Source organism: Anopheles coluzzii, chromosome 3, assembly GCF_943734685.1.
Source record: "Anopheles coluzzii chromosome 3, AcolN3, whole genome shotgun sequence".
Lineage (NCBI taxonomy): Eukaryota > Metazoa > Arthropoda > Insecta > Diptera > Culicidae > Anopheles > Anopheles coluzzii.
In genome coordinates, this window is record NC_064671.1 from 36,260,601 (window position 1) to 36,274,584 (window position 13,984).

Below are 13,984 nucleotides of genomic sequence, written 5' to 3' on the forward strand. Positions count from 1 at the left end.
AAAACAAATGCACAGACACACAGGCCGAACAACAACAACAAGAAAAACACGCAAATACCATCCCCACGCCCTTTGAAGTGCTCGCGTTTACAAGATTTAAGGGCACGTCTTGCTTTACGTAATTTTTCCGCCGTCCCGAGGCTTTTTGAATAGGTTGCGAAGGGTGTAAGTACAGCGAGAAAAAAGAGCTCACACACACACAGAGTCCTGAAGTACTTCGCGGATCATCAAATCAACAGAGCCTGATTCTTGGCGCACAACAGTGAACCAAAGATGAGCATCGTTTCATCATGCAACTGTGCTGAGGGCGAAAATGGAAAAAAACCCGCAGACGCACCCCCAGGTCACGATGAACGCTCTTGGCGCGCGCAAAGAACAATCGAACAGAATTGAAAATAGAAAACTGATTTCACGGACGACAGCCAAGGAGGGGCCAGCAATGATGACGACGACGGTTTCGGTGCAATTGGCCGTACGGAGCTTACAGAAAGTAGAAGGTTATTTACTTTCGGGTCGGTTTTCTTTTTTACTGTTGCCGTTCTAACCATACACACACATACACTTGCACATCACAGTCCTGCGCTAAGCAAACGTAATGGAATGCCAACTGCATCTGGGCGGATGAAAAGCGATCGTTTGTACGTTCACTTTAAAATCGAGGGACACAAAATGGTTCCTTTTGCACATTACTTGCATCCTTCTTCCTTTAAGGTTCGGTAAACGCAATCAAATATCACAAATTAATTTATTTTTCTCATCAAAGAAGAGCTTTTGTGTTACTAGAATATAGAACTACAAATTATAAGCCAGTAGATAATTAATTTAAGTTAATTTGTTGAATATAATGCATTCAAAGCTTTAAAGAAATAACAAACATGCAAAGCAAAAATGTAACAAAACATCAAACGATAAAATGTTGGAAATAAGTCCTTTTTGATTTTGAATCTGCAAGCACAAAAGTATTTCCCCTTTTTTGTCGCTCGTGACTTACTCGTGAAGGCCTGAGTGTGGGGCAAATCTTGTATAAACTTAGTCAGAAGATTTAAAAAAAGAAGCCCAACCCCAAGTTCTTCCCTGATTTCAAAAGCAGCTTACAACAGGATGATTTTAGCGACGCCATTCAAAGGCACGCAAACTTTAGATTGCACAAAAGCAGGAAATGGAGAGAGAGAAAAAAGAGAGATATGCAGAGAAGAAAACCTAGCAAACGAAACTCTAATTGCTATAGATGATTACTTATAGTAAAACTTTCATCATTAAGCAACGGTACGAGAAAAAGAAAAAAGAAGCTAGAAAAGCCTTAACAAGAAGCAAACGATACTGGCAACTGCCAGAAGAAACAGAATTTGATCGATGCAGGCAACCAGAACCACTCGTCCAACCTGTGACCCGTTTCTTCCTATCTACTCCCTTTAGCATTCGAGCAACGCACAGGCGGGAACGACTGCAGTTCATCCCACTTCCGGAGAACGGGCTTCCCTCTCCAGCGGGTGCGAACAACAGTGGACCGGGAATCGGACCGGAGGCCCACGAGCAACCACGATGACCAACGAACCGATGAAAATTATAACGAAATCAACCAACGGCAATGAGAGCCCCCACGAACGACGGGTGGCTCCTTTCCCCTCCCTCGAGCTTGATGGAAACTTGAAACTAAAGTATTCTTTAACCATGCCTTTGCATCGCATTTTTCCCATTTGCCCTATCATTTTCGCTTCTCCCAGCTGCCATTTTGAGGGAAAAGGGAGCGACGGTCCAGCTCCCGGATGTGAGCACATCTTCCGCCACATTTTTTCTTGCCATCATTTTTATTTCTTTGTCTAGTTTTCTCCGTTCCGTTTGAAGCCTTTAAGCGGCAGCGCCGTACAAAGTTTTGTGCCCGTTGAAGTACGCTTTCCCGTGCGGCGGCCCCATGGGCTGGGCTGGCTTTTGCGAGCGGACAGCAAAGGCACTATTTTCCCAACACACAATTCCCCACCCGGTAGTAGATGGGCATCTCATCATCTTCGGCTTCTCCGTGGTCCCTGGTAATTGCTTCAAATTGAAAGTAGAAATGAAACCCCCTCGTGAGTGCAATGGTGAATAGTTCACCGGGCGGGGCCGGACGGACAAAGAGCGAAAAACAGAAAAGAAGGGCAAAACGGGAAAACGGGCTCGCACCAAATCCTTCGAACGAAACGCTCCCTACTTCATGGCCGGATGTGATTTTACCAAAGAAAACCTTCCACCCAAGATCCCAAAGATAGAGTCGAGAGCCCGGCCCCGAGCCGAGCTCGGGCAGGGAGAAAAAGAAGGAAAGAAGCATTAAAAAAGTTTCGCAACTTTTACAGATGTATGCCAGCAAATTGGTGTCAAAGTGATTTTAATGCACAGATAAGTTATAGCGAAAGTTTATCACACCGCCTCGCAACCACCCGTGTCCACCGATAATGGGACTGGCGGCATCACATGGGCCGAAGTGACGTTCGCCACTGGCTCACTGCTGGACGGGACGGAACGGCCCTGAAAGTTGCCATCATAATTGGATCGTGTCTGTTTATGGAAACATTAGGAAATTAGAAACACGATAAAGATGGACGGGGACGTGCGAAACAACTCTGTGTGTGTGTGTGTGTGTGTTGCGCCCTCGCCCGACCGGTTTGCTGTGCTTCGAGAAACTGCAACGCTGCTTGAGTAACGAACAGGCACACAAACACTCACACATACACACAGAAGGGCGGGCGAGCGCCCAGGGGAAAAGCGGAGGGCCAGAGAACAGCAGGTTGGAAAAGTTGTGCACTTGCGCATTTGGGGTCACATGTTTCGGGGCCCCGTGCCCGGCACTGGTGCATGTTGGCGTGAGGATTTTGGAAGGTAGCAGTAGAAATGTGCCCGCGGGAGGGGCAGCTGGTTGTAAAATGTGCAAAGTTTCCGTGCAGCTTGTAATTAATTGAAGTAATCACACCGATGGTGTTTGGTAACAGTGTACGTATTATTGACGCTACGGTATGATTGTAATTGTAGGAGAAACTCTTTCATTTTTCTTTTCTGTTTTTTCAACCATTATAGGCAAACTTTACCGTCAACCTAGCTCTACACCCATGGGCGACGGATAAGCTGAAGATGTGATGTTGATGTTCGTATCACCACATAGGCGAGCGAAGAGCTGGTTGGAGTATTTTAGATTTAATTAAACAAATGCACTACTTCACCACCGAAACTATCGGTATTGGTGTTTAAATTTATGAGTCTTAAAAACATTCCATTCAGTTTACCACATTCTAGAAAACAAAACATTTCCTTTTTATTTACATTAGCATCAAACTACGAATGCTAACGTCTTAGAAAACCGGTCGCATTTTATCTTGCCCGTCCTGATGTTAAACATCCTTTTAAAACGAGTTCTTGTCCCGTAGTAAATGATCATTTTACTTTAAAATAAACAATGCAAGAGCTTCTTATTTTATTTTAAAAATCCCATAAACCAGTTGACAAACTGTCTCTGCGTTTTGGAAGAATCGACATAGCAGTGTCATTGTTAGCCAGGAATGCAATATGCTGTATTGAAATAAAAACCTGAAGTTCCATTCAAACCTTAAATTAGAATACAGCGTTTTCCAAGAGTTCTCATAGCGGTGGGACACTTTATTGACTTTATTTCTTACTTATAATGAACTTAATGTAATTGGGAATTGGAATTTATAGCACCTTTGTTGGACAAATCCAATTGGAATTCGAAGGAGCCTGTCCAAAAAGGGTATAGAGTCCAGTTTCCCTCATATGAAGTTCATAAGAAAGAAAGAGAAATAAGAACATAAGAAAGAGTTAACGAAGTATCAAACAAATTAATAATAATTAATTTGTGATTGTGTTTTTTAGTTTAGGTTTGAAAAATGGTTATTATCCAAAAACAAATGAAAAAGCTGAAAAAGCACAAATAAAAATCATCCAACCATTATAACATTGCATTGCTCCTGTACAACAGCTGCGTTAAAAAATCCTCACAAACCAAAATGCATCAATCAAATCATTTCAAACTGGCATGCTCGTGCATACACACACACACACACACACACACACACACACACAATGTAAAAGCACATTCCTTTCCTGGCATGAACCATTACACCAAAGCACAATTAATTCAATCCTAATAAAATTGTTAAACGTGTCATTAAGTTCTACACGCCAACGTTGCCGCTTCTCGCACTTGTTGAGCAAAAAACCGCAGCATAAAAGACAAAAGAAATACTCAAACATACCACCACTGCGTTCGAGTCCCCCCCCCCCCCTCTGGTTCGAAGCTCGCTCATCAGTAAAAACATTCGTTTTAAAGACCAACACTTACAGACGCCATCGTATTTCACGAAAGAGTTGCGACTGATAAAGCAATCGGTTAGATGGAACGGGTGGGGGAGGGGAGGAGAGATAAGGGTGAAATGGTGAAGAAAAACCCTTCCCTGCTGCTAGCGTTTTGCCGCGCGTACAGTACCTAAGTGGAAAATAATTGTTCACGCTACAAATAAATTAACCTCTTCTTAATCATCTAATCTGCTTCCGTGGCGTGGCTGCAAACGGCGTACTTTGTGGCAACACTTCCGCAACAAACACATTTACATATCATACACACACACAAACAGTTTCGTGTCCCGACGCAAGGAAGCGGGCGCTAGGATCAATGTGGGAAAAAAGAAGCAACGAGAACAACGAAAAAACGCACACGAACAGGACGACAAAAAAAAGCAGCCACGCGCCACCCATTCGGACGGGCGCCCCGGGTCCAAAGTAAATAAACAAAACACGTTCCATCCGATTGCTGGGTGGGAAAAGCTCACCGCCCTTTCTAGCACAATCCCACCTCCCCCAGCATACCAAAACTGGGAGACAATAAATTCCACGATAATTTTACGATTCGTTCGCCACTACCACCCACCCTCGTTGGGACCACCCGTAACGATAGCTCACATTTTATTCCGCAACGCTAAAATGACGGACGCGGTAGGAGGGGATGGAGGCGCTGTGAGCCCCAAATCGTACCATGTTCGTGGCGGGAGATCAAGCTCAAACCCTGGTGGCAAGCGGCACCATTCGTCACCGTTTCGTCATTCGTCATCGAGAGCGCGCAACGTGGCAAATGCTCGTGGAAATACGGGTCGTGCAAACAGTTTCCGTTACCATCTACCCTGCCCCTCGCACATCCCTTGCCCTTCCACCCCTCCCGATCCAACATAGCTTCCCATCGAAACACAGCGCAAAATCGACATCAAAATGTGCAAACGAAACGCGATGCTGCCGGAAAATGCTGGTCGGGGGCGAACCCACAGCCCGCGTGGCACGGCCTCCAACCAACCCTGGCCTCCAACAGCTCGTAACCCCTTTTACGCCGCACGCTCGTACGCTTTATTTAGCACACCGTCACACCATTGACTGTGTGCTGGCTTCAACCAAACCGACGGGCGATGGCTTTAAGCAGCGCTTAATGAGTAATTTCGAAGAAAAACGATGAAAAGTTTCCCGTCCATCAATGTGCTGCTCTCGCTGACTTTGGCGGCTGTGTGAGTTTTCGCCCAAAAACACTTCTGGACGCTGCTTCACAAAAACGTTCCCAACTCAGGGCACAAGAGCAATACACTCGTTAGTGAAGTTTTCCACCACCAGCACCACCATTGAACGGAGGGCGGATTTGATGTTCGAAGTAATGTTTGAAGATTTTCCATCCACTGTGCGATCACACTTCACCTGCCGCCGCCGGTGTGCGGTAGTGTGGGACGCGTACGCGCTTTTTGGGAAGGAATTGAACCGTAAATTTACGAAAACAATAGCTCCAAGACGGTCGATGACATTCCGAAAATGGTGCCAAAGAATTAATGATATGGTAAGTTTAAGCTGGCTGCAAAAGCATTAATTTATTTGAAAGCAATCGAGCTAGACACTTGCTCTAAAGCCATGTCACGCTTCGTGCCGTAATGCTCGAAACAGTAATGGCTTTTTGATGGGATGAAATTAAGCATCGTTTAATTGGACGAAATTGAACATAAATCATAAGGGATATGAAATTTATTTTAAGCCGCTAGTTCATATATTAAATCAAAATCAGGCCACTTTATCTTGCCTTTTTACTCAAATTCAATCGTTGCCCCAAGCAGCGCCCTAATGTAAGAGCCGGCTCAGAACAAAAGATCCGACTTCTAAACACGGGTGAAACCATGTGACCCACTTCTTAACAACTTCTCACAGTGCATGAAGCGACAAACAAAAAGCAAAAAGTAACTAGACTTCCCTAAGCCCGAAACATCTGGCGAACAGCTTTGCACTCAGAACTGTGAATGCCAATGGAGAGTTAATTTATGTTACATACATCCGCGCACAAATGTTTTAGCACCATCGTGTCGTGTCTCCAGCGTCCACACACAAGCGTCCGCTGGCGTTTATTCGTGATGGGTTCGCGATACGCCCGCTCTTGCTTGCCTGTTGGAGCACAGCATATGGTACATGAATTAATTTTTCCATTTTTGTGTGCCAATGTCAGCGGCGCTGAGAATGCTCCAAAGAACTCGCCTGCTGCTAGAGATCAGTTGAAGTTTAGATTCGATCTAGGGTGGATCTCATTTCTTTGCAGCTTGAAGTCTGGTGTGCTGAACGAACGCTTGCTCGGAAGCATGTGAAGTGTGCACAAAGGAAGAGTTGTGATTTACTGCAAAATGTATTCAATTTCTTCAACAAGGTGTGTATTTCTTCGAGCGGTTGAAATAGATTTTTTTGTGGTGCTGAAGGTGTACATCAAGTTTATACATTGAAACGGTGTCAATTTGTTTTGTTCCTCATCGTTCTTTTGCAATTGAAATGTTCTCATACAGACTGCTCACGCTGTTACTGTGTCTGACAAGCGTTGTAAAGTCGCGTAAGTTTGTGCCCAAGTCAATCGATCATGGCAACACTCTCTAGAATTATTCCTTCTCTGCTCAAAACGCTAGAAATCGAAGACGAAGAGGGAGACGATTATGAGGAAGGTCCGTGCGGACGCTGGCGACCGGGCGATGTGGATCTGCGATCGTTCGACTTGATCCGCGAGTTTCGGCTCGATCAGATTGAGGCGAGCAGCAAGCATATGCACCGGCTGCAGGGCACCAACGAGTACCAGACGGCCTATCGCTTCGAGAAGGAGGCGAACCTAACGATGCGCTCGGTCGATGCGTTTCCGCTCGGGCTGCCGCATCAGTTTTCCTTCGAGTGTACGTACCGCATCGAGGATGAGGGCGAATCGTCCTGGCATCTGTTCGAGGTGACGAACGAGGTGCAGGAAAGCCAGCTAGCCATCACGCTGAACCCCGGCCGGCAGATTCTGCAGATCGGGCTACCCGCCACCGAGGGTGAGCAGCAGATTGTGGAGTATCATCACACTACGGTGAGCTGGGTCAAATATTGCGTGACCAGTAGATTGCGTGTTCTAACTCAATCTCACATTCTCTAGCTTTTCGATCACAACTGGCACAAAATTATGCTCGGTGTTACGAACGATTATCTTAATCTTTGGGTCGATTGTCGTCCAGTGCGCGATACCGACGGAAATCTTAACGTTCCCCTGGAGCCGCGAGATCGTTTCGACGTAGCCGATGGGTACGTTTCAATTTCCAGGTTTGCGGAAACTTCCGTCTTTGAGCCCGAATCACCCATCATCGATCTGCAATGGATGGTTATGAACTGTGACCCAACGCGACCGGCCCGGGGCAATTGTGACGAACTGCCCGTGTACGATGTCGCATCTTTAACTGCGAATCTTCCGGAAGGACCAACTCCAAAGTCGGACTGTAATACCGTCTGTCCACCAGGATACAACGGAACAGATGTGAGTTGCTATTATTTTTTCGCTAGATATTTTCTCAATATGGTGAATGCTTTTACAATTTCTAGGGAGCTCCAGGACCAGCGGGACCACCCGGACTTCCAGGTCTAAAAGGTGAAGCTGGTGCATTTGGAAGACGGGTAAGCTGATCTTGCTAATAAACAAACAGAATAGACACTTTCATAATTCTACAACTTTAGGGACCTCCCGGACCTCGTGGATTGGAAGGACCTCCAGGACTTCCTGGAATTGGCCAGAAGGGTGAGAAAGGAGAGATCGGAGTTGGTATTGCAGGACTGAAGGGACAGAAAGGTGAACCAGGAGTCGCTGCTGTGGCCGGATCGACCGTAGCCGGTCCCGTTGGACCGCGAGGTCTTCCCGGTCCCCAAGGTCCACCCGGTGCAGGGCTAAGAGGAGAGAAAGGTGATGCCGGTGTCCCGGGTCGTGATGGACAATCGATAACTGGACCACGTGGCTTGATCGGACCGCCCGGAGCGCCAGGTCTTCCCGGTGCGGACGGTTTACCTGGAGCATCAGGTGTAAAGGTAACGTTACCATTGCTTTAACAAGTCCCCTCCTACAATGTAAAATTACTTGTAACAGGGAGAGCGCGGCGCACCAGGACCAAGAGGTGAAGATGGAGTTGGATACCCGGGAGAACCGGGTCCAAGAGGACCGAAAGGAGAGCCTGGTAGTGCTAGGGCTGGTGCAGGTGTAGCAGGACCTCCCGGTCTGCCTGGACTGCAAGGAAATGACGGCGCAAAGGGAGAGAAGGGAGAATCAGGTACCCGTGGACTCCCAGGCACTCAAGGACTACCGGGTATTCCCGGTGCCCCAGGCCTACCAGGTCCTCCGGGTCCCCCCGGTGATGGTTCAGGAGGGGGTGGCGGCGGTGGAGGAAGATACTTTGAAAACTTCATGTCCTACGGCCATCGAGGACCGACAGGTTACACTGGATTGCCTGGAGAGAGGGGCGCCGGTGGTCTGCGAGGTCCAGAAGGTGCTCCAGGCGTACCAGGTCCACCAGGTGTGGATGGTGCTCCAGGACCTCAGGGAATACCGGGCCTACCGGGACAAACCGGACCTCCGGGTGTTCCTGGTGTCCCCGGCCGTAGCTACACTGAGGCCGAAGTAAGCGACATCTGTCGGGCAGTGCTGCGAGATCACATTGCCGAATTGACGGAGGGATTGATCGGACCTCCTGGGCCACCGGGAGTTTCCCGTCCGGGCAAACCCGGTACTCCGGGACGTCCGGGCGAGAAGGGCGAGCGTGGATTCCCCGGTTTCACCGGTGATAGGGGCATCCCGGGAGAACAGGGAGCGCCAGGCGTTGCCGGACCACCGGGAGAGCGTGGAGAACCGGGCATTCCGGGCGAGAATGGGCGTGACGGTGTTGGCTACGTTGGTCCGCAAGGTCCGGTCGGTCCCCCCGGACCGCCAGGAGATTCCGTGATAGGGCCACCAGGTCGGGCAGGTGAACGTGGAGAACCTGGTAAAGCGGGTAAGTTATAGATCGTACGTTATACGAGAGGATTTGCTGGGCATCAAAGCATGCTTAATTCTTCTCCACCCACAGGTCATCCAGGCGTTCGTGGAGCTCCGGGTGTTCCTGGCGTTTGCCCCAACGATTGCTACATGGCGGCAGCGGCAGCGGCTCAGAACTTCCGCACCAACCAGCAAACTAAAGGACCCAACTATTAGCCCGAATGTAGCGATTAGCCGAGATGCTGCTAAGCGAAAAATCAATAAAGTCTTCTTGCATTTCAATTTAATGGGAGAGCCATTACTATCAAACATTAAAACAATCTTGAAGTGGTTTACTGCAGATATCTTGCATTGCAAGATGCATACTTTAAGGGGAATTTCATTGCATACTTTAAAGCAATCACCTGAAAACCTGAAAATGGGAACACAACTTCACCGCTCCATAAATCAGGACAAAAGATATTTAAAAAGCAGTAGACTTCTACCCCATTTCCACCCAATAAACTAATACTATAATCGATCCATAATGAATACTCTCAGCGGCATGATAATTTCCCAGTGCCGTCGCTGTGTTTGTATGTCACCGTTACGGTAACTAACTGTCTACTTATCAATGGGACCCGATAATAGCGGCAAAGCAGCATAATTATTCATTCAACACTTTCACATCACCATCATTACATTCCATCAAACTAATGGCGTAGTACACAGTGTGTGCGGTTGGTTGAGTCCTGGGCGCGACAGGAACAACGTACAAAAACACATTCCCGTCCCGTCAATCCCTTATTTTCTTTGCATGCGACACACAACTGCTGCCCAATGTTCCCTTCCCCTTAGTAACTCACTCTGACATACACACACCCACACTAAGCCCATGTCCCTAAGCGGCACATTACATGTGGCGTGGCGTGTTGGCGAGGGCACGACGAGTCGAGCGGAGTCAAACAATCGCGAAGTTTATCTCGCCATTTTCCTTATGTTTTCCGCTCAGGAAGTGAAATGTTTTTCACTTTGCTGAGCCCGACCACCTTCTCCTGCTCGGTTTGCTTCCCAGACCGCCTTCCCGAACGCCTTCGATCTCGTGTGTACAAAGCATGCGATGTCAAAGAGAAGAGTGTTGCGCTTGCGTTTTTTCCCTTTTGCTGTTTGTGCTCTCCTTCTTGCAACAGCCATTATTACAACCAAATCGGCTACCACGTACCACACCCTTTTAGCGCTGTAAGGAAGAGGTAAAGGCTTTCCGCTTTACTGTTGTGGAGCTTTGCGCAAAACGGGAGCACAAGGGGACGGCACACAGCGACGACGACATGGACCGTTGTAGCAGATGCTGTGACTTGGCTGTCTTTTACATCGACTTTAACTTGCCCAGTACTTTATCCTTGTCGCATCTCCCGACCAGAGTGTGCTAGTGCTCGGTACTTACGATTTTCTTTTCATACCGCGCACTTCTTCCCATTCCGCAGCCCGTCTGGACGGTTGTGCGTACTGGTACCATGCAAACGCGATATTGAGGATACTGGTGCTGGTCTGGGCCTACACAGGGCTTGCTGCGAGGAATCGTTCTATTACATGGCGATAGGCATACCCGACACGGCGCACAGCTTCTCCAGTTTGCATTATTTCCTAACATTTCCCTCTCCTCCTTTCGAGTTACAAAAAAGCTCCCCCATCCCTTTCTTCCGGTTGCTTACCCCCGGTTGCACGCAGGGACTTTTCTTTGGCCCTGCCCGTACAACAACACCGTACCCCTGTGCAAACCGTCCCGCTAAGCAAAAAGAACGCAGCGTCGTACAAAGGCGACCGGGCTTTTAGAGAATCGCTTTTATCTCAAGAAAACGGTTCCCATTTTCCGGATGAACCATTTACGCCATGTCGGGCACGACAGTAAGAAGATGACACCGAAGGAAAGGAACAAACACGGCACGGGTAAAACGGGTTCCGGGAGAGCAGCACGGATGGCGTGTGCAGTTGGCTCCGGAGAGAGTAAGAGATAGGAGAAAGAAAAGCATCGAAAAAGTACAGTACAGCGGCAAATTATGCACGATGGTGTGGCGTATGTGGTGCGGCCGGAAAACCCACCGACACCATTAAGACCGACAACGCCACCACTAACACCTCGCGCAATAGATGCAATAAACAATAAATATTACAGTCTCATTTCTGGCTAATGCCATCTGGAGGTGGAATATTTTTATTGCAATTTGTTTTTTCGTCTGTAAATGAAAACAGATAAAGAAAATGTAGCTCGTTTTTTTCTCCACCATTACCTTAATTGTAACCTAGTATTATTGCAGGGTGTCTCAATTTTATCAGACATTTGTTTTAAACAAGATAAATAAAAAAAACCGTGTAAAAACGAATCAAATGTTATACACGCAAATACCGAACAAGTTGGACTTAAAAACCGAAGAAGTGCTGTACATAGGTTACATAACTTCAGGCGCACTGCTTTTTACCAATTCGAAGAAGTCAACGCCTAAAAGTATGCATTCTGCTAAAAAAAATCCGTCTCGATGTTTATTAAGCAACACTTTGACGAATTTATGCGTCCGACCCGCTGTCACTTTACTTTCGCTCACGAAGGTTTTCTACACTTCAGCCCTATCGTTATGCGTCCCAAATGTAAACCCTCCCTTCGGTCTGCTTAAAAATGTAGAAGCACATTAAACCAAGGACATCGTGCTCATACAATATTCGTAATTGAATAATTAAACACCCACAAGGTACCGTCGCCGTGCACGATTTTCCACTAGCACCAAATATTGGCCCGGTCTCACGTATCATTCCACAATGCTTTTTTTGCTTCCAAAAATAATCACCCCTCCTACTGGTGGTAAAATGCCAACTAGATACCCCATCCCTCGGTTTGTGAGGGTCCAATCTCAAACATACCTGATTAAATTCATCCATTTTCCCATCCAAGCTCCGGTACACCCCTTGTTATCGTTCGCGCGTCGCATTAATTCATAAACCGAACCCTTCATCAATAAGTCATGGCAAAAAGGGTTCGCGTCTTCGGTCCCCGACTCTCTGTCTGAAAATCTGATCCCTTCCCTGTCCGGCACGTTCTCAAGCACGGATTCCGTGTCAGGTATATCGATAAAGTGGAAGAGTCAGGCAAAGGTAAGCGGCCGTATGCCGGCTAAATGGAACCGAAATGGTTTCCACGTGCCATGGAGAAAATTTCACCGTTTACCTCCTTCAATCACCGTCACATAAAATATTCTATTAAAAATCAAACTCCTTCAGGATGCCTTTCCCGTTTCCACCGCCGAGGACGCTCTGTAAACGGTTCAAGCAAGGTCACGAATACCATTGCCGTCGTCAGCAATCGTAAAGAAGAAGGGTATTTTCTCTTTAAATTGAAAACCAAACTTTTCACCCCTTCAAACTGTTGTTTGCTGCCGCCGAACAAACAGGATCCCCCTCCCTCCAGCCATCCTCTTTTTGACCAGACGCTCAGGGTATCAGATCCGGCACTATCGGATCCTCTTCCAAATATGAAACCATAAATAAGTCAAATCCCATAATTCATGACCCGTGGGACAGTGGAACCAGCAAGGTTCGTCTTGCGGAGGTCACTTTGAGCGAGCGTCGGAAAATCTCAGCTCATATACCTATCGATGTGTCTGTGTATGTGTGTGTGTATATGTGAACACCCTATCCAATAGATACGTCTGGATTCGCCATTCTCCACATCTCGATCCCCTCAACATTGGTTAGCTGATAGACGACAAAAATTATCGATTATCACTCTCATCGGTATGCGGAGCGTGGCAGCAATATTGAGCACATTCTGCCGGAGTTTAAAACTGTGGAATATGGTATTTCTGCGCTGGAGCACCTACAGCAGCAGCAACAACAAAACCTCTCGGGTCAAAACGACAAACTTTTCACCCACCATAAAACAGTTTTCCCCGGCCTTGTCCAACAAACTGTGGCCGATTTCAAGCCGAAACATAAAACCCAAACCGCCGAAGGAACGAGAGAAAGAAGAACCTTTGGCGATACACAACACAATAACGAAACCTTATAGCCTCTGCCGCAACAACGCATCACTCCAACGCCTTCCCCACACTGTATCGGCTGTTATGGGGCTGGCCGGGCCGGGCGTGAACCTCTCGCAGTCGTTTAGCCGCCATTGCACGTAAGCCAACCGGTCCCTTAACCTAATGTGGCTAAATTTTACAAGCTTAGCTCGTCACCACGAAATTTAATCTTCCTGTCCATATTGTACGCCCGTCCGCCCGTGACTGACGCATCAGCTGAGTTCGTCAGCTTGTCTGTGCCGCCCGTTTGCGGCGGCTATACCGAACTACGGCCCGTTCGGAGAGGCGACCAGTGACAACGGTGCCGACACGACAGGCAATCGCACATTTTGCCCTGTATGGGTATGGAACATACGACACGAAAAAGTGATGATTTTTATGCGTTGGTTTTTTTCTTTGCTCTCTGAAATGGGAAAGCTGAGCTACAAACTCTAATGGAATGCGTTAAATAGTGTTGAGGCAATGTTACCCTTTTTGGTCGCAGCTTTTGTTTTTTTTTTTTTTGTTTACTGAACTGTTACAGCAAACAAAAATTGAAAAAGGCAAGCACAAATATCATGCTAAAAATTATTTAAAAGAGGGTATTTGTGAAACAGTTTGCCTATCTCTAGGCATTTGAATAAATAAA

General features: G+C 47.2%; 2 protein-coding genes across 4 annotated transcripts in view; one reads left to right on the plus strand and one right to left on the minus strand.

Annotated features, from left to right (window-relative positions):
* Positions 1-13,984, minus strand: part of LOC120955553 (voltage-dependent calcium channel subunit alpha-2/delta-4) — a 68,173-nt gene that overhangs the window by 26,890 nt on the left and 27,299 nt on the right. The gene's annotated exons all lie outside the window — the stretch shown is intronic.
* Positions 6,535-9,589, plus strand: LOC120955554 (collagen alpha-1(IX) chain-like). The gene is made up of 8 exons (XM_040376532.2): positions 6,535-6,703; positions 6,837-6,880; positions 6,954-7,384; positions 7,451-7,825; positions 7,891-7,962; positions 8,023-8,367; positions 8,426-9,323; positions 9,399-9,589. Exons 1-8 carry the CDS (start codon positions 6,681-6,683, stop codon positions 9,521-9,523), a joined length of 2,313 nt encoding a protein of 770 aa, XP_040232466.2. The 5' UTR covers positions 6,535-6,680; the 3' UTR covers positions 9,524-9,589.

Bases quoted from the DNA above. Each gene is read 5' to 3' on its own strand.
- LOC120955554 (XM_040376532.2), top strand. From the start codon at position 6,681: ATGTATTCAATTTCTTCAACAAG. The intron at 7,826-7,890 runs GTGAGTTGCTAT...TACAATTTCTAG, and splicing joins CAGGATACAACGGAACAGAT to GGAGCTCCAGGACCAGCGGG. The intron at 8,368-8,425 runs GTAACGTTACCA...TACTTGTAACAG, and splicing joins CTGGAGCATCAGGTGTAAAG to GGAGAGCGCGGCGCACCAGG.